Genomic DNA, 27,920 nt, shown 5'->3' with positions numbered 1-27,920 from the left:
GTATAAATAAGAAAATTTTGTAAGCAGTAGCTAGTAGGGCAAATACATGTATGTGTGTGTGTGTGTGTGTGTGTGTGTGTGTGTGTGTGTGTTACCCGCCCAATGAGTCGATAGTAGGCCCATGGAGTATGGACCTACTACCTTTAATTAGGCAGCTCATTCATACTTCAGAATGCTTCGTATGTACTTAGGATCAAGGTACATTAGCATATGATACTTTGTTTCATGGGTTGTATAAGCTTGATGCACACAAGAAATGTGTGGAAAATTCATTGTGTAGATTTTGATTTGAAGGTTATTTCAGATGCAAAACTTTGGCATGCTTCTTTTGTTTTTATGAATCTTTCCATCTTGCTATTTTTGTAAAATGTTGAAATGGTTAATTGTTGCCTCTTCTTGAAGCACTATTGAAACATAAATGTGAAGGCTATATTTTGGGATGGTTCCCTGGAGACTATTTAGCAAACTGTATCTTGTACACAATGATGCTTGTGATCAAATGCACACCTTTTCTTTGTACTTTGTGTGAATTTTATTGATGATTATTCTAGGCATGCATGGGTATATGTCCTTAAAGTAAAGTATGAAGTATTTATATGCTTCAAGGTCTTTTTGCTTATGGTTGAAAATGTATTTGGTTATAGTATGGACATCCTCCATTCTGATCGAGTGAGGGACTATATGTCTAAAGAGTTCAATGCATTTCTTGCTAGTCAAGGGATACAACACCAATGTACAATGTCATATAACTTTCAATAAAGAGGCATTGTAGAGATGAAAAAGAGGCCACTTATGGAGATGACAAGCTATATGGTCAAAATTCAAGCTGTGCTACATGCATTTTGGCTTGAGATTGTCATCATGATGTATATATATGTACTAAACAAGTGTCTCATTAAAGTGTTGTAGTCTATCACTCCTTATGAGGCTTGGCATAGCAAGAAGTCATTCATAGGTCAATTGTGTGTATTTAGTTGCTTGGCTTGAGCAATAGCAAAAAAAATACATGATAAGGTTGTGAAATTTATTTATTTTGGTCATGGTTTAGAAAGGAAAGGTTAATGTTGTATCATACACAAACAAACTCTACCTTGATTAGTCAAGATTATTTTTTTTGTGGAAGATGCAGTTTTGCCTTTGTTAGCATGTATCAAGGAGACATACACAAGCTCACAAAATGTATATAGTACGTTGTTACCTTTGTTCAATGGTGGAAGTATGAATGTTGGTCCTAATGAGCCACGTGCAATCTATGCAAGTTTCATTTGATGCTACAAATCATCCACTTTTTGATGTAGATTAACAAGATGTCATTGATGAGGGTAGGGTTGAAAAAGAGAAAGCTAGAGGTATGCCAAGATGGTTGGTGCAAACCTTGCATGATAGTAAAGTGGGTGCACCTTTGTGTGGTTGTACTCCTTGAAGTTTTTAGCATGCCTATTATACATCAAATTGTGAGGTTTTGGTTGTATCTAGTATGCATGCTGAGGAGGAAGAGTCTTTGTCATTTGATCAAGCAAAAAATTCATTATTTTGATTTGCTGCAATGCAATCCAAGGATGATGCTATTGGAAATAATTACACATGATCTTTGTGTGACTTGCCTCATGGCAAAAAGGTGCCATTGGTACTAAGTGGGTTTTCAAGTTGAAATGTAAGCGTGATGGTAGTGGTTAATTGGACGTGTATCAAAAGGGTATGTTCAATAGAAGGGCATTGATTTTGATGAGACTTTTTCTCCCACATGTTCAATGGCATAGAATTTGTACCTTGCTTATAATGGTTTTAATGTACATCAATGGGACATCAGTTGGATAGAAAGACTAGGAATTTAAATACTGATTTTAACGAGGGAGTATATGTGTTGCACCCTCATGGTTTTCCTCACAAAGGGCAAGAAAACACGGTGTGCAGGGTTAGGAATTCATTGTATGGTTTGAAGAAAGTTCCACGTGCTTGGTACAAAAAGAATCATGCTTCTTTGGTTACACATTGTTTTCAAAATAGTCTAGCTAAGAGCACTTTGTACATTAAGCGTGTGGATGCTTTATTTCTAATCTACATGGTGTAGATGTTTCTCATTGGATCAAATGAGAAACATATTTTTGATTTTAAGGCTAATTTGAATTCCTCTTTTGAAATTTCATATATGGGGACTTTGCATCATTATTTGGGCATATAGATTAATCGGGTCGATGGAGATATTGCTTTGTGTCAGAGAAACTATATTGAGATAATGTTGCATAGATTTAGGGTTGAGGATTGCAAGACTATTGCTACTCCTATGGAAACAGGTTTGAAACTTAGTCTTCGTGATATTGGAGATTACTTTGATGTTTACGCACTCTATCAATAGCTTGTTGGTTGCCTTATTTATGCATGCATTATCAGGTGCGATGTTCAGTATGATGTCTCACATGTGAGAAGATTTATGCACAACCTAGGATCTATGCATTGGAAGTAGTTACGCGGATCTTTCATACTTGAGTGGCACTATACATTTTGCATTTTAATTTTTTAAGAGGGGATCATCGCCACTAGATTTACATGCTTTCTCAAGCCAAACTTGGATTGGACTGATTATCATAAAAATGTCCACTAGTGGCTTTTCATTCATGTTCAACATCTCATATATATCTTGGTTGAGCAAGAAGTAGCCTATAGTGGCCACTTCTAATTGTGACTAAGAACATGGCAGCTTTCATAGCTAATGTTGGAGTGTGTTTAGCTTAGATGCCTTTTGACTAACTTGGGTGTTGGTGGACATCAGTTTTTCACTACCAACTTTACAGTTAGTCAAAGTGCTTTCGCATTTGCAAAGGAACCAAATTTTTCATGCTCATACAAAGCACATAGAGGAGCATTTTGATTATATCAAGGAGAGATTATCCGCGAAAGTAGTTAGCTTCCCTTATGTGTCTACATAGGAAAATCCTATTGATCTTTTCACAAAGGCCTTGCCGTATGTGATGTTCAAAGCTTTTAGGCTTACACCCCTTTGGGGAATGATCAAATAGGGTCTAGCGCTTCCCTAAACATAAGTGTTGGCTCATGTTCACCGCATCACTAATAGGGGGGATATGGATATTATGGATATGTTACCATATTATGGTAGTGATGTGTTTAAGAATGCTAGGATACTTTTTTCCCTCTTTAGGAGGTTTCCCCAGATCTACAGTGTTGGCTCATGTTCACGACATCATTAATAGGGGGGATATGTTACCATATTATTGTAGTGATGTGTTTAGGAATGCTAGGATACATTTTCTCTTTAGGAGGAGGAGGTTTCCCCTCGGATTGTATTTGTCCATCACTCTTGGGCAAGCCTTATCTTTGTATTGGCACACTTAGTAATATTACTTCTTGTATTGTGTGCTCTTGAGATTCTCCTTCGATTTGAAAAGAGCCACCACGATATAGTAATCTTTGGAAAGAGCAAGACAAAAAAACAAGAAAAATACCTTTCTTAGTGGATCCTTTCCTTTCACATGAATGACTTACACAACATTGAATGAACAGAATAATCTACCACCCCCCATAGTGCCACAAGCCCAACATGTGAAAACAAAACATAGGAGAATAGGAGCTGCAAGGTCCAACCAATCCTCTAGACCCTTCTAAACCTCTAAGAAAGCAATCTCCAAGGGAGCAAAGAGTAAGCAAGGTCAAGCATCTTCAAGATCTCAAAGGAAAACAACTTTAGTGGCCATGTACAAATTCTATGAATAAGGGTTCGGTGACCTACTACCTGAGGAAGAGGATAAAGAGTCATCTACCCCTTCACCAACTCAACCCTTTCAGGAATCTCCTTGCCAAGAAAGCTATGAAGAATATGTGAATCAACCACATTTCCAATTGCAAGGAAAACCAATCAATGTTCCTAAAGGAGAAGTTGAGGATCAACCAACATCGAACCCTCCTAAACAACCCATTAAAGGACTCTCTTTCATCACAAAGTGCTAGAGTGCCTTCCTCACCCACATAAGAAGATAAGGAGAATCTATTTGCTGACTCATAACCAAAATCTAATTCCATTTCAAAGAGGATTGCTTCTCCATCTATACAACACCTCTATGAGACCTACAAGCTTTGATCTTCGAATATGGAGACCCATGTAGCGCAAAAAATGTGGTCCACTCAGTCATTGAACATTCCATGAGACAAGTCTCATGGGAAAGTTGAGAGAAGTAAAGCTATTGTAGCATCAAAACGTGGAATGATTTGCATCTAAATGCCTCCAAGACTGCGAGAAACAACTGTGGCAATACAACTGTCAAATCATGGACTGATATCTCATAATAACCTGCCAACCTCAGCCTTAGGCCAAGGGTCCTCATAAAAAATTCTTAGCAAGGGCACTCCCAGGGCATCAACGAATAAAACGTATCGTACCGTGTAAGTGTAGGGTAGGGGGGTTTCTTCAAAAAGCTAGATAACCATATAAGTTAGGGGCAAGCCCCCAATAATATTCCTTTCAAACTCATAAGCGAGGGGAGAGGGAGTATATAAGTTACACTTGAGGAGGAGGAGGAAAGGGGAACGAGAAGACATAAACATGTATTGGAAGGAGAAGAACATATATTCTCTCTATAAATCCTATATATATCCACCGACATATATAGATAGAGAGTTTGATAAATGCATCAAACACAAACATTTTTTGCACAATATTTGTGATTTCCATCTGATATGAATGGAAAGTTACTCATTGATATCACAAGTCCTTGATTTCCATTTAATATCAACTGAAAGTTAGTCCTTGATATCACAAAGCTCAGACCCTTTTCACATATCCATACTCTCATAAGGTGATACTTGATGGAAATATGTTATCTCCCCTATCTTGATAGTACCTAGTGGACTAGTAGATTTTGACATGAGCCACGGAAGGGAGAGATTTGACTACTCTTCCACATGGTTTTGGGTGATACAAAGACAAATGTCACTCTTGCATCTATCATAGTTACACCTTTCTTGTATCAAGGCGCTTGGATTAGGCCATTGACTTTGGGGTTGGATTCTCTTTTTCCTTGTGTGAGAGAGGCTAGCAAGACTGGTCGATGAACAATGTATTTAGTTATATCAAGACCCACAGTTTTTCCATCACCTTAGAAACCTAGGGATGACTCATTTGTTGGAGACTTTTTGGCCACTAACACGCCTTGCACTTTTAGTGATGCTAGATGACTCAAGCTGGAGTCGCCTGACTTTGTGCATGATTGTTCATCTGCAAAGTGCCCTCCTCCCCCCCAATGGGGGATCCACTCTTTATAGATTAGGACATGCCACCTGCAAGCAAAGGGTATTAGAAAACGCCCTATTTACGATTTGTATATGGTAATTTTAAACCTTTCTTATGCTTATAAAACTATCATGAGAAAAATCATTATACGCCTATCTTACTTATATGGTAAAGTATGGTTCTTTGAAAGCACACTTTGTCTTAATTTGTTGTCTGGTGAAATTCTCTTTTTTGTATTTTTAGCACTAGTTTATGTCAATTTAGTTTGATGGGATTCTCCTCATTCCTATAAGAGAGAACAAAAAATAAGAAGTAATGAATTTGCATCTCTTAAGAAGTCCAATCCCAAGGAGGGAAGGCCAGAGAGAGAGCTCCATCCAATGGAAATGCACAAGAGATGCTTAGTAGCATTTATCAAAGAGTCGAGGGATGATTTCTCTTCAACAAGGGAAGGTTGGGGTGGAGGCACAAGGAGCCCTATGCTCGGGGAAACATAAGATAAAAGAGGTGATGAAGATGAGGAAAGGACATATAAGGTAGGTCAAGTGGAGGATTAGAGGCAACGGCAAGACATGGAGGTCAGGAGGGGGGAGGCACCATGGCGAGAGAAGGTGGGTGGGGTAGAAGCAAGGTTGATGTTGAGGCAATCCCCCTACATGTTGGGTGGCCTCTTCTTGGTAGGGCTACTATTGACAACCCATGGGATCAAAACCTTTCCTTGTAGAACCCAATTGTTGGGTAACCCCAAATACTCATCTCTTTGTCTGATTCAAAAAATGTCCACCTTTAAAAATCTAGTTTTCTTGGTGGGTGTTCTTATAGAACCTAACAGGACATGGGCAAATTGACATCAAGCATCTAGCACTGAGGTAAACAAAGTACGAAGCGCATTGACAAATTTTTAAAAAAGAATTGCGTATATGATGACTAATTACCTCTAAAGAAACCGTAAAACGATCCAATTTCATGGCATTGATGAACTTTTAAAAATGAAATACATGTATATTTATTACTCCAAATCAAACGTAGTCAATTTTCTCTTATTTCTCATAGAACTTGAGAGAGAGAGAGAGAGAGAGAGAGAGAGAGAGAGAGAGAGAGAGAGAGAGTGACGTGTTGTCGTTGTCGAAGGGAGCAAGGAGTCTTGGCTATCGATCACACAACCTAGAGCAAAACATATTTGAGGAAAATGCTAGGATAAAGGGTTGTCCTCGTGCCACGAAACCGTTATGCAAAGGAGAACGTTGGGCTCCAATATATGAGATGCATTGCCAAACAAGGACGTACGTAGATTCACATCAACCACCTAGGAATAAAGTAAACATGTGCAGAGTGCAGTGAGTATTGTAATACATGACTTGAATTCTCGAATTGTGAGAAAAGAAGTGCGTGTTTATTTGATATATAGATTCAATGATCAAGATTGAGCATGCACTAGTGAGAAAAATGTGGCTAAATTAAACTTAGAGAAGCATTAACAAACTCAAAAAATACAAAAGACATCAACAAACTAAAAATTAAAATGCACTATCGGCCTGGTAATCATGTGCAAGTGTCGTCCAATCGTGCAAGCCAAAGGACAATGTTTGAATCAAGCTACATAAAAGCAATGTGAATAGTTAAACATTTCGTTTTGCAACTAGGCACAAAGTGAGAATGCTAAATATACAGTGTATGTCATGAAGAAGTGCCATACAAAAGTATGGTGGAGAGTTAGCACTGTGGTCTTTCCATATATTATAAGAAACGGAAGTCGTGCCCTATCCCGTAGTCATCCGGCCCTCTTTTGTATATTCATCCCAGTGTCTTTGTGCCCAAGCCTCCTTGATGATGATGCCTCCCGCTCTCAATCACCTACAATCTACTGCTCTCAATCACCTACAATCTACTGCTCTCGATCACCTGCAACCTAAGCTGTCTCTGGTCCCTCAATGGTGCTGACCTCTCTCGTCCGGCCTTCGAGCCCTTTGTTGCTCTCTGACATCGCTTGCTCTTGCATCACTATCAAGAGCCATTACTTCTATCTACTCTTGAAGCACCACCTTGGCTTTGGCTCCCTCGCTCTTGACACAACTCTACCATGCCTTCTTTCACCCCCTTGCTATCACTACCCACGCATGTGCCACAGGCGTCTTTGCTCAACCTTGGCCACAGGCCTTTTGTTCACCCATCATGTCCCAATTGCCCCCATTGGATACATGGAGCCCCGAACATCTTATAGCCCCTCGTTCGTGAGCCCAAGCCACCCCCTATCCAGCTACCACAAGAGCCCTCGATCCGCTCCTCTGCCCACTAGCTCTCGCCATAACTATTCATCTTCACTGTGGGCTGCAACCACCTACAGCCACTAGAAGAGCGGACATTCAATCCCAAGGCACTCTACTGAGAATGTTTCTGCTGGATAGTTCTCTCTCGGATAGATCCGTACTTCATTTGAATACCATGCAGTGCACATGGAAACCTCCTTGTGCTGTAAACAGCTTCAGCCACCAAAAGAGCAGACATTCAAGAATAAAGTGCACATGGAAACCTCATTGTGTTGCAACGAGCTTTAGCCACCAGACAAGCAAACATTGGAGAATTAGGCATTGCAAACGGTCCACCTTGCCATGCTTAGTGACACCCATGTAGTGCAGGCAATTCGAATCGAGGGCAATGGCATAGATTGTGCCAATCGGTCACCTCCAGGCACGAGAAAAGTGAAAATTTCATTAGGCTTACCAGGTAAACAGATCATCTCCACATTCACCTGGTAGAGGTTTCTTGAAAAGTGGATGCAAATAAGTACACAGCTTTGTCCACATTGTGTGCACATCGGAAATAGATTTAGCAAAACCCATGCCCCACAATAGCAGGTTCTATCTCCTTCAGCCTCTAGCACAGATCACTTGATCCAAGTGCAAGGTTTGAGCTTGCGCCACACATCCATTTCACCCAAGTGCATAGCCCAATTCATGCATTGTCGTTTGATGATGATTGGCCTCCTTGAGGATGGCATCGTGTTGTGATCGGGTGCCTGCATATAGATCTTTCAATGCTCTTGAATGAGATGCCTTGTGTCACGATGTTCTTAGGAGGTTGCTTTTTGGTCAGCATCCCCAACAGCACAGCTCAACACATTAGAACTCTATGGGATTCACACCATGGCTAGCTGCAAATCGACTAGGCAATCGCTCCTGCACCTCTGTCTTCACACGAAAATGCCAACAGCAATGGCAAGACAACAAGCTTACCCCCATCGCCTCCATCCACAACCGCTTCAAGGACTTGTCTTGTGAGACACTTCCAACAGATCGGTGCCGATAATCTTGCAAATGATGAAGGTCGTCTGTACTCGATGGACCTCCGGCTTAAGGACCGCTTGCTATTTTGATGAGTTCCTCCTTGTTGGCTGTGGATGAGGGGACTATACTTGAGCCCCTCTCTCGGAGACATGAGGAATCTACTAGTGTTTGCTATAGAGGTCCAAGAGGAGGAAACATGGTCGTGGTTGAAGGTGTGTTGCTACATGAGTAAAACACCTACAATAAAATAGAGGACCAAGGAAGTAAGCGAGGAAAGGGATCGAAATGTTCAACGCTATGGTTGATATTTCTTCTACAAAGCAATGGCACCTCTTCATAAATGAGATGCAAAAGGGGAGATTCCTAGTCACTCAAACTGGTTCAAAGTGTTTCATGCATTGACAATCGTGAAAGAAAGCTTTGTGTCAATTAGTAGCTCTTGACAAGGTTTTGACAAGATTTCAAGGACAGTCTCAAAAACACACCCAAATTATGTCCATAATGTGGGTCTAGGGAAGCTTTTGGTCTCCCATGCCTCTCATACTATGCTTTGGCATAAACTGCCATTGCTACAATGACAAGTTTGACTCTAGCGCTTGTCATTATGTGCATGGAAACACAATCACATTGAGAAGCAGCCTAAAGTATTATACTCAAGCATGAGTTAGGTCATTGGGCAGAGAAAGGGCGTGGAGACTTGCCATATACAAAAGAGGATCCTGTACACTTGGTCCTGTATTTACTTGAGGGTTGAGCACACAGTTGTTATATGTATTGTCCCCCTTCTTGATTTTTGCAAAGCTTTCTTACAACACCCCGGTGGAGATTGCCGCATAGATCATATGTTTGGGTGTCCCATTTGTACTTGCAAAAACATTGGTCTCCCCTTGAGGAGGAAAGCAGACCTGTCCATTGCTTTGAAACTATGGTATCATCATTGAGCTATCATCCTTCAGAAAATGTACTAAGACAAACTAATTCCTTAAGAAATTTATTACCTATGTTGCATCAGCTAAGTCATTTTGCAATAGCTTACAAAGTGTTTTTGTGTTGGAATTATACAATGGCTCAACAACACTATGACACTTGCCTGGAATTAGTTTGTCCTGAATTGCCATGTGCCATAGTATGCCCAACCAAAATCATAAAGATGTTCCATTGAGGTTCTCCAACAAGACAAAGGGAGCAATTTGAAAATAAGGTTTCAAAGAGATCAACGCCACCTTTGCTTCATGCCTATCTAAATGCTTCCATTTTACAATGGAGCGAACACGTACTACAAAGTGCTTGTGATGAGACTAAGATACATTCAAATGGTAAGGTACTACCACATCCACATGTCTCATTGTCAGCGTGCAGCTCCTGCTTCACTTTTAATCTCTGCCAGAAAAGACCACAATCGCATCTTCATTGGCAGTACATGCCAATATTATGAGGGCATCAGTGAACATGATTTACAGGTATTTGCGGGCAAGTGCTCGAACTCTTGTATCAAAATAAGGTGACATAATGCGAGACCCAGGAATGTACAATGGATTTAGTAAGATCTGCAAAAAGAATCATTGGTGGGTGATTAAAGAAATAAACATGGCAATTACGTCATCTGCAACTGCCATTACCTTAATGTATAGCTCGTAGACTTCTTGGAAGAAATTTCTGATTCCATCCTCATTGCGTGAATCGTGCAGAAGCATGAGTTTTGTACGTGTTCAGCTAGTTAAGGCTACCAATTTTTTCTTGCTTCCTCCGCTCTTTTGACAAGAAAACAATGCTGAAGACTACTACTAATAATACCCTTGTCTACGATAATTTGTTGTGCGAGCTTCTCTCCAGTAATCTCTCTCTCTCTCTCTCTCTCTCTCTCTCTCTCTCTCTCTCTCTCTCTCAGTGAGAGGCTCGCAAACAAGTGAGGATCCTCACATGCCGTGAGAAGCGGAAGTTAAGAGTTGTACCACCTACTCTTGAGCCGCAATTCAGCCATGGCATAGCGCCAACTAAGGGAGCCCCACCCACCCACCCACCCACCCCCATTGAGGGCCACAAAGATGGCATGCCTATTACCATCAACTACATCTTTACTTCACACTACCCTCAGCCAGAGTTTTCACCATCAGCAGCCCAGCATTTTCTGCATTGCAGCCAGCGTTTTTAGCAACCCATTACGCCAGCGTTTTCAGCCCTGCCGAACCAGCATTTTCAGCATCAGATCTCAGCCTGATCAGCCCGCTACTTTTTCAGCATTCAGATTTCAGCCCTAATCGCCATCAAGTCGCAGATCCTTGCCTCAGCATCCTTAGTGTTTTCAGCATTCAGCCCTGAGCCTCGCAGTAGCCAGCAAGTACCATCAGCATTCCTGCATTTAGAACCGTTGTACCAGCATTTGTGCAATCTAAAGCATAACTCTCTACCAATAGAAAGGAGGGCCCTTGGAGGGGGGTTTGGGACATTCCCCGCATGGGCAACCCCAGAAAAGGAAGCTGCTCACGGAAATGCTCCTGCTGACGTGGCACTGCAGGCCCGCAGAATCTGGAAAGGCTGCCGTACTGCTGACGTGTCTTTCCGTAAAAAGCGGCGCCATTTGCGGCAGTTTTGCTGCTTTTCTCTACGCAAGCAAGAGTTGGCGAGAGAGAGCTTTTATTTAAAAAGTTTTGCTTTATTGCCAAGTATGGCTTGTGAGAGAAAACCTCTTCTGCTTTATTTCCTGAAGAGTTTTTGATTTTACAGCTTTTGGGGCTCTGCTTTTAGCATCCCTTGTAAACCTTTAAATAAGTGGGCAAGCCTCCCACTTTGGAGAGCATCTGGACGCAAAGTCTGAGAGTGAGTGCCTACCTACACTCTTGTACTTTGAACACAGATTAATACAAAAAGAAATACCGAAAGGGGCGCCAGACTTTGGGGCCAATATATCTAGACACGGAACTCCACCGCGGGCGAGTGTCGTATCAATTGTGAACTGTAAACTGTTTTGAAGTGATTATTTGAGGTGTCACGGTAGATTCTTGACTTGGAAGTGTTCAAGTCTGTTACAGTGGTATCAGAGCACGGCCGATTTCTCTTCTACGAGAATTCCAATCTTTTTTACGCGGCACTTATGGCTTGGGGCAGAGATCGGTCGACTTCCTCTGCATCAGGAGATGCTAGAAGAGATCACAACGAAGATTCACGCGAGTATGGCCCGCCTTGGCCTACTCAGGCGGAGCTTGAAGAGATGGTGCGTCGACGATTGATCGGCGATGCAACAAAGATGATGCTTAATTTTGCGAAGGACTGCAAAATATATGAGCGAGACCTCTTTCAATGAGGTGCACACACAGTGGCGGTAGACCACAGAGCCACCCCTCAAAACGGCTCTCAAGAAACCTCCTACTCCCAGGATGTACACAGAGCAAGAATTAGAAGAGGTGGTTGATGCACGCATTGCTCAGCTTTTTGACGCGCAAAAAAAAAAAGCTAAAAAGCAACAGAAAGGCGCCGACTTCCCGAATTATTTGGGTCGTCAAGTTTGCCTTTGAATCTGCAAGAAAGCAGAAGAAGCGTGTTCGATTTGAAGGAGTACCCACTTCTTCTCCTCCTCCTCCTCCTTCTCCTTCTCCTTCTCCTTCTTCTTCTTACAATTCTTCTAGCTCTTCTGACTTGAGCGAACGCCGAAGAAGACGGAAAAGGCAAAAAGTGAAGCAAAAAGCAAAGCTTCGAGAGGGGCAAGAAAAAGGCAAAGAAGCCTCAATCTCGCCCCGTGGTTGACAGTTCTACAAAGGACTCGTCTTCAGATAGTTCAGACTCTGATGACAGCAGCCTTTATGCAAAGAAGAAGAATTTTTATAAAGCCAACCAGTATGACTTTCTGGAAGACAAAAGCAAGAAAGTCCGAGAGTTTAAGGAAGGTGGACAGTCAATTAAATTTGACACGTTTTCTGGTTATAGAGATGCTTCTAAGGCTTTGTCTTTTATACAGCAGTTTGACATAGCTTTCTTAGGAGGGCGTTACTCAGAGCACTCTAAGATTCGGAGAGCTGCCTCGTACTTTAAGGGGAATGCTCGAACTTGGTGGTTCACGCTTCTATTAAACAAGACAACGCCAATTAAATGGCTGAAATTCAAAAGGCTTTTTATTTCTTCGGCTGACTCGGGAGTATGAACGCGACATACGAACTGCTTGGAACCATCTTCGGATGACCAAGAAGGATACAGTGGACGCTTATTGCGAGAGATTCTGGAGCTCTTTTCTCCCGCCTCTTCATTTAAGAAGATCTCGTTCAAGGAACAGATTGAGCGGTTTACCTTGGGTCTTCCTACAGAGATCCGAGATCACTGCTTAGAACAAAAGTCAGCTTCCATTCAAGAGTTGATGAGTCATGCAAAATGGGGTTTTGCCATTCACTCTGGCAGTCTGACCTACCCCACACATGAGATCATGACGCAAAGAGTTGAACACACTCGAAAATGAAAGTAGAAAGAGAAAGAGCAACCCAGAAAAGGAAGAAAAGGATGCACGACCCAAACTTACTCCTCAAGAGAGGGCTCGCTACATCAAGGCGGGAAAGTGCTTTGGATGCGGGGAAACTGGGCATATCTTCGCGAAGTGCCCTAAAAAGGCACAGAAAAAACAGAATGACAAGGACGACAAAAGGCATGAGAGTTCGAGAGCAGCTGAGGACCGTGGAAGAAAAGGCAAGATGAAAACAGGACTGGTTCTAGATTGCGTGGGTACTGATCCCAGTATGATGGACGAGAGTACAGAACTTTGTCGAGCTTGGGGCAAAGTGAAAGACCAAGAAGCCCTGATCTTCTTCAATAGAGGAGCCAAGGCCAACTTCATTTCACCGGAATTGGCGGCGCGGCTCGAGATCACTCCCGATCGGATGGGACCACTTGCAAAGACAGTTCTAGCGGCACCCGGTAGGGATGTAGCCATTACACCTGTCATTGGCAAACTTCGGTTGCATTGTCAAGGGTATTTGGGGCATGAGGACTTTTACATAATACCTTTGGAAGGTTGTGATGCCCTCTTGAGAATTCCCTGGTACCACAAGAACAATGCCTTACTCGACTATCGGGGGAGCAAAGCGACATTGACCATAGAGAAGGGCAGAACCATTATACTCAATGTAAAACTTAAGGGCGAGTCTGTCCCTATTGTATCGGCTTCGGCCATTTCTCAATTAATGAAATCCAGTCTGTTTGTTTACTTGATCTTTTTGAAAGAATTGAGTGATGAGGATAGGACAAATTTATCTGAACTTGATTTTCTCCACTCTCATGCCGATTGCTTCTCAGAGGGCCTGCCAGGTGAGTTACCACCCGCTCGTCCTGAAGATCATACTATTGATTTGATACCTAGAAGCACACCACCGAACCGGCCACCTTATCGTGTGAGCCGAGCCCAGAACGAAGAGGTTATGAACCAAGTGAAGGACCTCTTGGAAAAGGGTCTTGTCTAGCCTAGTACTTCACCGTTTTGCTCTCCACTGTTGTTAGTTTTGAAGAAAGACGGATCTTGGAGAATGTGCAACGATTATAGAGCTCTCAACAAAATCACAATCAAAAACAGAATTCCGATTCCTAGATTCGATGATATACTTGTCCAACTTCAGGGATCCTCGTGCTTTGGCAGGATCGACTTAAAAAGTGCATATCATCAAATCCAAATCGCGTCGGGAGACGTCTACAAGACGGCCTTTCGGATGACTTTTGGGTTCTTTGAGTTTTTGGTGATGGCTTTTGGCTTAACCAATGATCCTGCGACATTTAACTAGATGATGGACAAGATTTTTCGAGAGTATACACTATTCGTTGGCACTTTCTTTGACGACAGCTTCTTGGGAATGTGTTCGTGTCACGTGAAGAAGCCCAACCCTATGTGTCCGTGGACAAGCTACACCACAGCAGGGTTCAGTCAGTTCAGTCGAGTCTAGATTAGTAGTGATCTGGCACTTTTGTGAGTCTATTCGTAGACCGTGCATGCCCAGTCACTTAGCATAGATGCATATCCTCCGGTTGCACACAGCATGATCATCAGTATTCCCTTCAAGATCCATCAGATTCAATCAGGGGAATTTTCCAGTGCATTTAGCCTATTTTCCCTACTTTTGGTATTTTCACTTATTATTTTTAAGTGACTTTCCAACAAAAGTAAGTAGGGCAATTTTGCTAAGTTAATATATAAGCAAACCCAAGTTAGCACTTTCTGGCAGAAGAGGTAGCAGGAGCTTCCCGCTCAACAAGCAACTTCTCAGAAGTACCCCTCTCTCAGCACTTAGCCTCGCCATACCTCCCACCTTCCATTGGCGTTTTTCCCAGATCCCGCCCATCGCAATCCCAGCTCATTGGCCTGGCGTTTTCCCCCTTCAAGCAGCCCATAGCCCAACGTTTCTGGAGAGCTAACCATCAGCAGATCACAGCCTTTTGCCTCAGCTTTAACTGCAATATCTCAGCGTTTTTACAACAGTTTTAAGCAAGGAAAAACACAGCTTTTGCTGGCGTTTTTCAGCCTGGAACCCACAGCAAGGGCAGCGTTATTTAGCAAGCACAATAGCAGCGTTTTTCAGCATTGACATGCCTGCAAGATCCAGCGTTTTCAGCCAACGATAGGAACCCTAAACGCAGCCTGATAGAGCTACATCATCAGCGTTTTTCACCCTCAGCAGGAACCCCGACAAAGCCATCAATTTCAGCCCCGAAACAGCCAGGAAATTCAGCAGATAGAAGAAGACCAGATTTTAGCCTAAGTCGTCGTCGTCATCAGCATAGTCCCATTGCATCAGTCCATTGCATACGCATTGTACACCTTTGTGCAATCAAAGTAGACCACTCTCGGCGAGAGTGGGGCCTTCGGAGGAGGGTTTTACAAACTCTCAGGTGTCGTATCTCTTCTCTCTCCTTCTCTCAGTCTCATTCACTTGCACGCACAATATCCACCCACTTTGTTCATGATCATAGCACTCTCCATAAAGACGGAAGGCTCTCTCCTTCCCTAAGAACTAAAAGGAACCTTGAGCAATAAAGATCACTAATCTTGAGAAAATACAACATTCATTCCGCTGCACCTAACATTGGTATCAGAGCTTTGGAAGTGTTCTGCATTACTCAAGGAAAGAACCAGAAGAACCACAAGAGTTTTTTTGCTTGTTGCGATCGCACGAAAACAAGTTTACTTGGGCGTGGAGTTTCCTAATCGTGTTTTGTTGAAGAGTGACAGGAATCCCAAGAAAGAAGGGCTTGTCCAACCTCCCCTTGTGTCTCTTTTCACTCATTGACAGCGGACCGTGCACTTAGCGGCCGGCCAATCGACGTGAGGTGGGAAAAAGCAACCTTGGTGTGAGTGCAAGGCCGCCAAGGGGTGCGCCCGCAGAAAAGGGTAGAACTCGGGTGAAAAGAAGATCCTTCTCGAACGCGATTTGCAAGCGAAAGAAAACCTCAAGAACCTCAAGAACCCAAGACCCCCAAGAACCCAAGTTCCTCGTGAACTTAAGAACCCAAGAACCGCAAGAACCCAGGTTTCTCGTGGACTTAAAAACCCAAGAACCCACAAGAACCTACGATTGCAGAATGGTCATCACTCGAAGCGGAATGGATACTTCGCTTGGAGGTGATGAGCATAAGAGAGGCGAAGAAGAATTTTACCCACCAGGAGGTTTTTCTGACCCTTCCCCATCTACGACACCGATTGCACTAACTCCAATGGAGGAGTTGGAGCTGTTGTTTATGGAACAGAATTTACAACGCAAAGCAAGAATGGCACAAATGAAACGCAGACATGCAGAAGACAAAGCAGAAAGAGAAGCAGAAAGAAAGGCTTACGAAGAACGAAGGGCAACCATAGATCGTGAATACAAAGAAGGAATGGTAGCCATAGCGCGTGAGAGCGAGCAAGCACGCTTGGAAGAAAAAGAAAGACAAGCAGAGAACACAGCAAGACAAGCAAAATTTTATCGCGAGCACAAAGCACGAATGCAAAGGATATTGCGACTCTTCTCTCAAGTCTCGACACCGATGCAAAAGATTCAGGAAAAGGAGACTCTCTCAGTGTCTTCTTCTCCCAAGATGACACACAGGATTTGCATGATTATGAGAAGCATGATGATTTGCAGGATAATGATTTGCATGATGATTTGGATGACAATGACAAGCATGATGATTTGCATGAAGAAGATGTGATTGTTCACAAGGATGATGTGTTAGTTGATGCTTTTCCTAGCGAAGCTAACCTCGTTGTAGATTCGATCAATCACCAATAATCGATCTTGGCTTTCGAGTCGAGGTCCATAGATCCCCCACAAGAAGATTCGATAGATCCCGAAGAAGCGATCTTGGCTCTCGAGCCTTGGTCCAACGAACCCTCACAGGAAGTATTATGTGTTCGCATGATTGATACGCACGCATTGTTCGAGTGTTTCGTTCGTGAAGGTTTCCTGTATTTAGTGAGCATCGTTATGTGATCCCTTTTCCTAGGCATGACATATTGTATGTTGAGCACGTTTCTCCCATGGATGAGCACGAATGTATGCGGATTGTTCATGAAATTTGTATGTTAGGAAGTCACATTCCATGTCTCTTCCTTGGCATGACACAGTTTCCGAACGAGCACATGACAGTATGAGCACCAAGCATGGGCATTTTTATTGTGATTTGCCACAGTAGACTGATTTCGATCAAACAGGAAAGATTCGATCCCATTGTTTGTATGTGTTGGATGAACGGGTCGTCACTCCGTCTGTTTGTTCATCTACATTGCATACACAGTCTTTAGAGAAGACAAGATTTTTTCCATTCACTTTACATGAAATGGGTATGTTCATGGTTTTGTGTTGGAGATGGTTTCAGGAATTTTCAGCCATGGAGATTCTTGAAGACGAAAGAGCAGGTCTCTCGATGAAGTTGAAGCATCAAAGAAGCCACAGAAGACTTTGAGTCGCTTTCGGCGCAACCCAAACAAGCAAGCGTTGCAGGCCTTTATGAAGTTCGAGTACCACACGACCCACACATCAGAGTGGGCCAGCGAAGAGTCCCTTCCAGGATTCCGGATGCTGTTGGCGATCTCCCTCGACGCCATACAGTTCGGTACCAGTACCTCACTTTGAAAAGGAGGGGATGTCACATGACACATCCCAACCCTATGTGTCCGTGGACAAGCTACACCACAACACGGTTCAGTCAGTTCAGTGGAGTCTAGATTAGCAGTAATCTGGCACTTTTGTGAGTCTATTCGTAGACCGTGCATGCCCAGTCACTTAGCATAGATGCATATCCTCCGGTTGCACACAGCATGATCATCAGTATTCCCTTCAAGATCCATCAGATTCAATCAGGGGAATTTTACAGTGCACTTAGCCTATTTTCCCTATTTTTGGTATTTTCACTTATTATTTTTAAGTGACTTTCCAACAAAAGTAGGTAGGGCAATTTTGCTAAGTTAATATATAAGCAAACCCAAGTTAGCACTTTCTAGCAGAAGAGGCAGCAAGAGCTTCCCGCTCAATAGGCAACTTCTCAGCAGTACCCCTCCCTCAACACTTAGCCTCGCCATACCTCCCACCTTCCATTGGCGTTTTTCCCAGATCCAGCCCATCGCCATCCCAGCACATTGGCATGGCGTTTTTCCCCTTCAAGCAGCCCATGGCCCAGCGTTTCTGGAGTGCTAACCATCAGAAGATCACAGCGTTTTGCCTCAGCTTTAACTGCAGTATCTCAGCGTTTTTACAACAGTTTTCAGCAAGGAAAAACACAGCTTTTGCTGGTGTTTTTCAGCCTGGAACCCACAGCAAGGGCAGCGTTTTTTAGCAAGCACAATAGCAGCGTTTTTCAGCATTGACAAGCCTGCAAGATCCAGCGTTTTCAGCCAATGATAGGAACCCTAAACGCAGCCTGATAGAGCTACATCATCAGCGTTTTTCACCCTCAGCAGGAACCCCGACAAAGCCATCAATTTCAGCCCCGAAACAGCCAGGAAATTCAGCAGATAGAAGAAGACCAGATTTCAGCCTAAGTCGTCGTCGTCGTCATCACCGTTGTCGTCATCGGCATAGTCCCATTGCATCAGTCATTGCATACGCATTGTACACCTTTGTGCAATCAAAGTAGACCACTCTCATCGACGAGAGTGGGGCCTTCGGAGGAGGGTTTTACAAACTCTCGGGTGTCGTATCTCTTCTCTCTCCTTCTCTCAGTCTCATTCACTTGCACGCACAATATCCACCCAGTTTGTTTGTGATCATAGCACTCTCCATAAAGACGGAAGGCTTTCTCCTTCCCTAAGAACTAAAAGAAGCCTTGAGCAATAAAGATCACTAATCTTGAGAAAATACAACATTCATTCCGCTGCACCTAACAGTTCGTACTACAAGCGGTTCATTAGAAAGTTTGTAGAGGTTGCTTCCCCTTTGCATGTTTTGACAAAGAAAGGAGTCCCTTTCTCGTGGGGACCCACAGAGGTGACTGACTTTCAATCTTTGAAAGAGAAATTGACTACAAGACAGTTTCGACTTTGCCGGACTTGTAGAAGTCATTTGAAGTAAATTATGATGCTTGTGGTCGTAGTCTGGGTGCGGTCTTAATGCAAGAAGGCCATGTCATTGCTTACGAGAGCCGATTGTTGTCAAGGCCGGAATTGACAGCACAGATTTATAAGAAGGAGCTTTTGGCAGTTATCCATGCTCTTACTCAGTGGCGGCACTACCTACACGGAGCGGATTTTACTGTCTTCACAGACCATCAGAGTTTACGCTACTTCTTGTCACAGAAGCAGCTATCGGAAAAGCAGATGCGGTGGGCGAACATCTTGTCACAGTTTCACTTCCAGATTGTCCATGTTCAAGGACAGAAGAATTTGGTGGCAGATGCTTCGAGGATATGGTCGATCAGTATGCCACGGATACAAATTTTGCAGACATTTTCACACGGATACGGGATGGGGAGATAGTAGCGGGATATTCCATTCGGGATGGCTACTTGATGAGAAAAACCTGTTGTGCGTTACACAGCCGATGAGGGAAAAGGTTATGACTGAATGCCACTGTCAGGTTATGTCAGAATGCCACTGTCCACCGGTTACGGGTCACCGCGGCATTGCTACAGTCTTGAAAGGGGTAGAAAAATACTTCTTTTGGCCGAGACTCAAGAAGGACGTGGACGAGTTTGTGCGCAATTGCTTGGTATGCCAGAAGGTCAAGTTTGACAGGCATAAAGCACAGGGATTGTTACAGCCTTTGCCCATACCCACCCGCCCATGGGAAAGTATTACAATGGATTTCATTTTGTATCTCCCAAGAACACAGAGTGGTCACGATGGTACCTGGACTGTTACTGACAGATTTAGCAAGTAGGCTCATTTCATTCTAGTGGAGAAAACAGTCGAGTCAAATCACTTAGCGAGACTGTTTGTGGCCCAGATCTTCAGATTACATGGCATGCCCGAGACGATTGTCTCCGACAGGGACCCCAGATTTACGAGTTTGTTTTGAAAGGCAATTTGGGAGAACAGTGGCACGTGGTTGCAGTTCTCGTCATCTTTCCACCTGCAGACTGATGAGCAATCTGAGATTGCCAATTTAGTGGTTTTAGATTTATTGAATTCATATATCTCAGATCAAAAGACTCAATGGAAAAAGTATCTACCTTTGGTGGAATTTGCCTACAACACCACAATACACTCTTCGACGGGGAAGGCGCCGTTTGAGATTATTGAAGGTGTTGTGAAGGTTCCACCCTTCCTAAGCACAAAAGATAAGATTTTTGAAGTTGATGAGTACACACGCGACTTAGATACGGCTTTTGCTAAGGTCTACGAGGCTTTGCAGAAATCTCAGGAAAGACAGAAAAAGGTAGCAGATCGCCATCGTCCGATCTGAAATTGAAGGAGGATGATTGGGTGCTCTTACGTTTTGAGAAGGCACGCCTGAGAAAGAAGAAGGGAAAGGAGAGGCTTTTTCCAAAGCTTAGTATGCGATACTACAGACCTTTCCAGATCTCCGAAAAGATCAACGATGTCTCCTTCCGACTGAAACTGCCAGACACTTGGAGGATTCACAATGCATTTCATGTGAGTCTCTTGAAACCTTTTAAAGCTGATGTGCTCGAAGATGGGGAGCTTGATGAGCAAGCTGAAGTGGAAGAAAACGAGGAGATCCTTGTTCCTGAACAGATTTTGGCACATAAGGACAGAAAGAATAAGGGTAAAGTGAGAAGGCGGTTCTTGGTTAAATTCAAGATCTATCCTGCATTGGATGCGAAGTGGATGGAGGAGGAGGACCTAGTAGATACTCCTCAGATTGTGAAACTTTACCTTGAAGATTTTGGTTTAGCATAGTCTACTCCAAATGGAGCCCCAAATTCAGCTTGGCCGGAGATCTGGTGCAGTGGGTTTGCACAAGAGGGGAGTTCCTCCACTCTTTTGTCAACAGATGCCTCGATTTTTGAAAACTAGAGTCACTGATCTCTTTGAGCTTCAGGGATACTGAGAGTTGACAGTATTCTGTTGTATGACTTTATGAAATGGAATTCCGGATTATATGAAACTGATTTGTTCTTGACTTGTTTAAGTGTAGGAACTGACAGACAAAATGATTGCAGCATTTTGGTCTGAATGGTCTCGATAGACATGGTTGCAATAGGGATTAGTCAATCGGGTATCTATGAGGTCTTGAGTGGATCTAGATGCGGTTGCTAATTGCATTGCCGATAAATCATGGTCTGAGATCCGAATAAATGTTGAATGTGATTTGTCATGTGATGTTCTGTGATGTCCTATGATGTCATGTGATGTGACTGTTGATTGGTACATGTACTAGATGTGTGTTCCTAGTACGTCGGTACTAACACTCTGTGTCTGCTAAGGCAGTTTATGGCTTCTGTCTGTTTTACAGACGTAGTCGAGGGCGATTACAATGCTTTCAAGAGGGGGGTATGTCACAAACTGGTGACATGGCTACCCCTAGGCATGGACATTCCCCGTGTGGGCTACCCCAAAAAAGGAAGCTGCTCACGGAAATGCTCCTGCTGACGTGGCACTGCAGGCCCACAGTGTCACGTGACACATCCCAACCCTATGTGTCCGTGGACAAGCTACACCATAGCAGGGTTCCCGTCAGTTCAGTCAGTCTAGATTTAGCAATGATCTATCACTTTTGTGAGTCTATTCGTAGACCGCGCATGCCTAGTCACTAAGTGTAGATGTATATCCTCTGGTTGCACACAACATGATCATCAGTATTCCCTTCAAGATCCATCAGATTCAGTCAAGGGAACTTCTCAGCAGTACCCCCCCCCTCAACATCCCCTAGCGTTTCCAAGCTGTAGATCGACCTCCCTTCAGCCATTGGCGCTTCCTCGTTTGTAGATATCGCCTTCATCACCTGGATCCCCCAGCATTACAGTTTCCTCCCCGTGCTAGCAGTAGAGAGCCCAACGTTTTTGCTTGCAAAAACGCTACACAACCAGCCCAGCGTTTTCTTCACAAAAACGCCAGCCCAACTTGCAGATTTCAGCGTTTTGGTTTCAGCCCAAGGTGGCGTTTTTCACAGCAGTATTCCAGCCCATAAAAACGCAGCCTTACCTGCTGCCATACCAGCGTTTTCCAGCATAGAATAGGCAGATAAGACCAGCTTTTTTCAGCCTTCAAGCAACAGTAGAAACTCAGCCCAAAAACGTACAGATCCTCAGTGTTTTACCCTCAGCATGGCCCCCGAATGAACCAATCAATTTCAACCATGAAAACAGCAAGAAAACAGTCATTTTCAGCCACCAAGACAACCCCGAATTCAGCCATGGAAGATCACTGATTTCAGCCTAAGTCGTCGTCATCACCGTCGTCGTCATCGGCATAGTCCCATTGCATCAATCCATTGCATTCGCATTGTACACCTATGTGCAATCAAAGTAGACCACTCTCGCCGACGAGAGTGGGGCCTTCGGAGGAGGGTTTTACAACCTCTCGGGTGTCGTATCTCTTGTCTCTCCTTCTCTCAGTCTCATTCACTTGCACGAACAATATCCACTCACTTTGTTCGTGATCATAGCACTCTCCATAAGACAGAAGGCTCGGAAGGCTCTCTCCTTCCCTAAGAACTAAAAGGAACCTTGAGCAATAAAGATCACTAACCTTGAGAAAATACAACATTCATTCCGTTGCACCTTACATTGGTATCAGAGCTTTGGAAGTGTTCTCCATTACTCAAGGAAAGAACCACAATAATTTTTTTGCTTGTTGCGGTCGCACGAACCCAAGTTTACTTGGGCGTGGCGATTCCTAATCGTGTTTTGTTGAAGAGTGACAGGAATCCCAAGAAAGAAGGGCTTGTCCAGCCTCCCCTTGTGTCTTTTTTCACTCATTGAGAGCGGACCGTGCACTTAGCGGCCGGCCAATCGACGTGAGGTGGAAAAAAGCAACCTTGGTGTGAGTGCAAGGCCGCCATGGGGTGCGCCCGTAGAAAAGGGTAGAACTCGGGTGAAGAGAAGATCCTTCTCGAACGCGATTTGCAAGCGAAAGAAAACCTCAAGAACCTCAAGAACCCAAGACCCCCAAGAACCCAAGTTCCTCGTGAACTTAAGAACCCAAGAACCGCAAGAACCCAGGTTTCTCGTGGACTTAAGAACCCAAGAACCCACAAGAACCTACGATTGCAGAATGGTCATCACTCGAAGCAGAATGGATACTTCGCTTGGAGGTGATGAGCATGAGAGAGGCGAAGAAGAATTTTACCCACCAGGAGGTTTTTCTGACCCTTCCCCATCTACGACACCGATTGTACTAACTCCAATGGAGGAGTTGAAGTTGTTGTTTATGGAACAGAATTTACAACGCGAAGCAAGAAATGCAGCAAGAATGGAAGAACTGAAACGCAGACATGCAGAAGACAAAGCAAAAAGCGAAGTAGAAAGAAAGGCTTACGAAGAACGAAGGGCAACCATAAATCGTGAATACAAAGAAGAAATGGCAGCCATAGCGCGTGAGAGTGAGCAAGCACGCTTGGAAGAAAAAGAAAGACAAGCAAAGAACACAGCAAGACAAACAGAATGTTATCGCGAGAACAAAGCACGAATGCAAGAGATGTCGCGACTCTTTTCTTAAGTGTCGACACCGATGCAAGAGATTCGGGAAAAGAAAACTCTCTCAGTCTCTTCTTCTCCAAAGTATGATACACAAGATTTGCATGATTGTGTGAAGCATGATGATGATTTAAATGACAAGCATGATGATTTGGATGACACTGATAAGCATGATGATTTCCATGATCAAGATGTGATTTCTCACAAGCATGATGATTTCCATGAAGATGATGTGATTTTTCACAAGGATGATGTGTTAGTGGATGCTTTTCTAGCAAAGCTAGCCTCGTTGCAGATTTGATCAATCACGAAGAACTGATCTTGGTTTTCAAGTCGAGGTCCAAAGAACCCCCCAGTACGATCCAATCATTCAAGAAGAACCGATCTTGGCTCTCGAGCCTTGGTCCAAAGAACCCTCACAGGAAGTATTATGTGTTCGCATGATTGATACGCACGCATTGTTCGAGTGTTTCATTCATGAAGGTTTCCTGTATTTTAGTCAACATCGTTATGTGATCCCTTTTTCTAGGCATGACATATTGTATGTTGAGCACGTTTCTCTCATGGATGAGCACGAATGTATGCGGATTGTTCATGAAAAGCTGAAAAGTTTGTATGTTACGAAGTCACGTTCCATGTCTCTTCCTTGACATGACACAGTTTCCGAAAGAGCACATGATACTATGAGCACCAAGCATGGGCATTTCCATTGTGATTTACCAGAGTTGATTAATTTCGATCATACAGAAAAGATTCGACCGCATTGTTTGAATGTGTTTGATGCACGGGTTGTCACTCCGTCTCCATGTTCATCTACATTGCATACACAGTCTTTAGAGAAGACAAGAATTTTCTCCTTCACTTTACATGGAATAGGTATGTTCATGGTTTTGTGTTGGAGATGGTTTCAAGAATTTTCAGCCATGGAGATTCTTGAAGACTAAAGAAGCAGGACTCTAGACGAAGTTGAAGCATCGAAGGAGCCACAGAAGACTTTGAGTTGCTTTCGGCGTGGCCCAAAGAAGCAAGCGTTGCAGACCTTTATGAAGTTCAAGTACCGCACGACCCACACATCAGAGTGGGCCGGCGAAGAGTCCCTTCCAGGATTTCGGATGCTGCTGGCGACCTCCCTCGACGCCATACAATTCGGTACCAATACCTCACTTTGAAAAGGAGGGGATGTGACGTGACACATCCCAACCCTATGTGTCCGTGGACAAGCTACACCATAGCAAGGTTCACGTCAGTTCAGTCAGTCTAGATTTAGCAGTGATCTGGCACTTTTGTGAGTCTATTCGAAGACCGTGCATGCCCAGTCACTGAGTGTAGATGCATATCCTCTAGTTGCACACAGCATGATCATCAGTATTCCCTTCACAATCCATTAGATTCAGTCAGGGGAATTTTCCAGTGCATTTAGCCTATTTTTCCTATTTTTGGTTATTTTCACTTATTATTTTTAAGTGACTTTCCAACAAAAGTAGGTAGGGCAATTTTGCTAAGTTAATATATAAGCAAACCCAAGTTAGCACTTTTTGGCAGAAGAGGCAGCATGAGCTTCCCGCTCAACAGGCAACTTCGCAGCAGTACCCCCTCCTTAGCATCCCCTAGCGTTTCCAAGCAGTAGATCAACCGCACTTCAGCCATTGGCGCTTCCTCATTTGCAGATATCGCCTTCATCACCTAGATCCCCCAACATTGCAGTTTCCTCCCCGTGCTAGTAGTAGAGAGCCGAGCGTTTTTGCTTGCAAAAACGCTACACAACCAGCCCAGCGTTTTCTTCACAAAAACGCCAGCCCAACTTGCAGATTTCAGCGTTTTGGTTTCAGCCCAAGGTGGCGTTTTTCACAGCAGTATTCCAGCCCATAAAAACGCAGCCTTACGTGCTGCCATACCAGTGTTTTTCATCATAGAATAGGCAGATAAGACCAGATTTTTTCAGCCTTCAAGCAACAATAGAAACTCAGTCCAAGAAGGTACAGATCCTCAGTGTTTTACCCTCAGCATGACCCCCGAATGAACCAGTCAATTTCAGCCATGAAAGCAGCAAGAAAACAGTCATTTTCAGCCACCAAGACAACCCCGAATTCAGCCATAGAAGATCACAGATTTCAGCCTAAGTCGTCGTCATCACCGTCGTCGTCATCGGCATAGTCCCATTGCATTCGCATTGTACACCTTTGTGCAATCAAAGTAGACCACTCTCGCCGACGAGTGGGGCCTTCGGAGGAGGGTTTTACAACCTCTCGGGTGTCGTATCTCTTCTCTCTCCTTCTCTCAGTCTCATTCACTTGCACGCACAATATCCACTCACTTTGTTCGTGATCATAGCACTCTCCATAAGACGGAAGGCTCTCTCCTTCCCTAAGAACTAAAAGGAACCTTGAGCAATAAAGATCACTAATCTTGAGAAAATACAACATTCATTCCGCTGCACCTTACATGGAGAATCTGGAAAGGCTGCCGTACTGCTAACGTGTCTTTCCATAAAAGCAAGGCCATTTGCGGCAGTTTTGCTGCTTTTCTCTACGCAAGCAAGAGTTAGAGAGAGAGGGAGAGAGAGAGCTTTTATTTAAAAAAGTTTTGCTTTATTGCCAAGTATGGCTTGCGAGAGAAAACCTCGTCTGCTTTATTTCCTAAAGAGCTTTTGATTTTACAGCTTTTGGGGCTCTGCTTTTAGCATCCCTTGCAAACCTTTAAACAAGTGGGCAGGCCTCCCACTCTGGAGAGCATCTGGACGCAGAGTCTGGGACTGAGTGCGTGCCTACACTCGTACTTTGAACATAGATTAATATAAAAAGAATACCAAAAGGGGCGCCAGACTTTGGGGCCAATATCTCTAGGCACGGAACTCCGCCGGTCCAGTGTCGAATCAATTGTAAACTGTAAACTGTCTTGAAGTGATTATTTGAGGTTTCGCGGTAGATTCTCGACTTGGAGTGTCCAAGTCCGTTACAGGCTCTCTCTCTCTCTCTCTCTCTCTCTCTCTCTCTCTCTCTCTCTCTCTCTCTCTCTCTCTCTCTCTCACACACACACACACACACTTTCATTCTCTTCACGTCCTAGTCTATTGCACAACTCTCATGAAGTTAAAGGGGGGCTCTTTCTCCCTTTCAGTAAAAGGAACCTTGAGTACACAATGAGCACTCATATCGAGCATTCACCATCATTCACTTCCGCTGCACATAACAGCTAGGAGGTGAAAAAACCTGGTGATGAGGAGAAGGTGCAAGCTGGGTTGTAAAAACATGAGATAACACTAGAGACCAGCTACAAACCACCTAAGAAGGCTATGGGTCCGTTGGGGGTGGAGGACCCCTCTGCTTGAATGAGTGTCTTGTCAATTGGCTGCCACTACTGCTTTGCAGTGCCCTGACTCTATAGGACTCAATGCTTGAGCCTGTCTATCCTAAAGGTGAGAGGGTTCAGGCCAATCAACCTATTCATGATACTACTGTATAAGTTGTCTTTGTTGGTGTTGTGTGTGGCGAGGTTGTATAGGATACTCTGGCTAGATGCCCCATCTCGTGGCAGCATCTCGTGGCAGCAAAGGCACTGGCCAAGCCATTCGATAACAAAAATCTCTGGAGGTAAACCAAATCTGGACTGTCTATCCTTTTGGAAAGAAAAATCTGAACTCTAGCGGGACCATCAGTAAGGCAACGTTGCGCGCATTTTGAAAACCATTTTTGGTACATATGGAGATGTCACACAGTGACATAAGAGTCTTTATGAATTTATTTTGTCACAAACTGCTGACATATCAAGCCACTGAAGATTGGAGCCAAACTGCAGATCCCGACCAACGAGCCCAAACCCTAGAAGCAGCAGCAACAGAAGTTATACCAACTTGCAGGACCCCGTCCGATGGGGCCCAAGTGACCTAAATGGATTAAATAAAGCAGGACCACACACACACATACACACACACAATATTGACGGATTTTCGCAACACACACTGACACCTTTTGGACCAATTGCTTTTGAGTTTGAAACCTTTAATGTAACTGCTTTTCATGGCCAAGGGCCTTTAAATATGAGCTAATAGCTCATTCTTGGTAGACTTTGGCTTTCACCCGAAAGACTTTAGGACATAGAGAAACTTGCAAATAAAACCTGTGACAGGAATTAACACTTCAACATACACGGCTTGGAAGCTAGAGTGCTACCAAGTAGACGCTGGCACCTGTTGGCCCCAAAGACTGGCGCCCCTTTCGGTATTCATTATTGTATTTAAAGAGGGAATAAACCCTGTGATTTCTTACGAGCTGCCCCGCATAATGTGGGCTGAAAATGACATGCTCTGGCTCGATTTTGGCAACATAACTGTACTAGGACGGTTCACAGACACCACC

The 27,920-nt window shown here is 43.7% G+C and overlaps 1 protein-coding gene across 2 annotated transcripts in view; it reads right to left on the bottom strand.

Moving 5' to 3' along the window:
• Nucleotides 1–9,504: 9,504 nt before the first annotated feature.
• Nucleotides 9,505–27,920, bottom strand: part of LOC147461862 (SNARE-like superfamily protein) — a 118,981-nt gene continuing 100,565 nt past the window's right edge. For both annotated transcript variants that reach the window (XM_086509333.1, XM_086509332.1), the window contains exons 5-6: nt 10,146–10,232; nt 9,505–10,073 (exon numbers count right to left, since the gene is read on the bottom strand). In XM_086509333.1, coding sequence (XP_086365459.1) covers nt 9,981–10,073; nt 10,146–10,232 — 180 coding nt within the window. In that variant the 3' untranslated portion in view covers nt 9,505–9,980. The remainder of the gene's footprint in view (nt 10,074–10,145; nt 10,233–27,920) is intronic.

Source organism: Adiantum capillus-veneris, chromosome 3 (genome assembly GCF_014529385.1).
Source record: "Adiantum capillus-veneris isolate H3 chromosome 3, ASM1452938v2, whole genome shotgun sequence".
Lineage (NCBI taxonomy): Eukaryota > Viridiplantae > Streptophyta > Polypodiopsida > Polypodiales > Pteridaceae > Adiantum > Adiantum capillus-veneris.
This window is presented reverse-complemented; position numbering and strand designations above follow the sequence as displayed.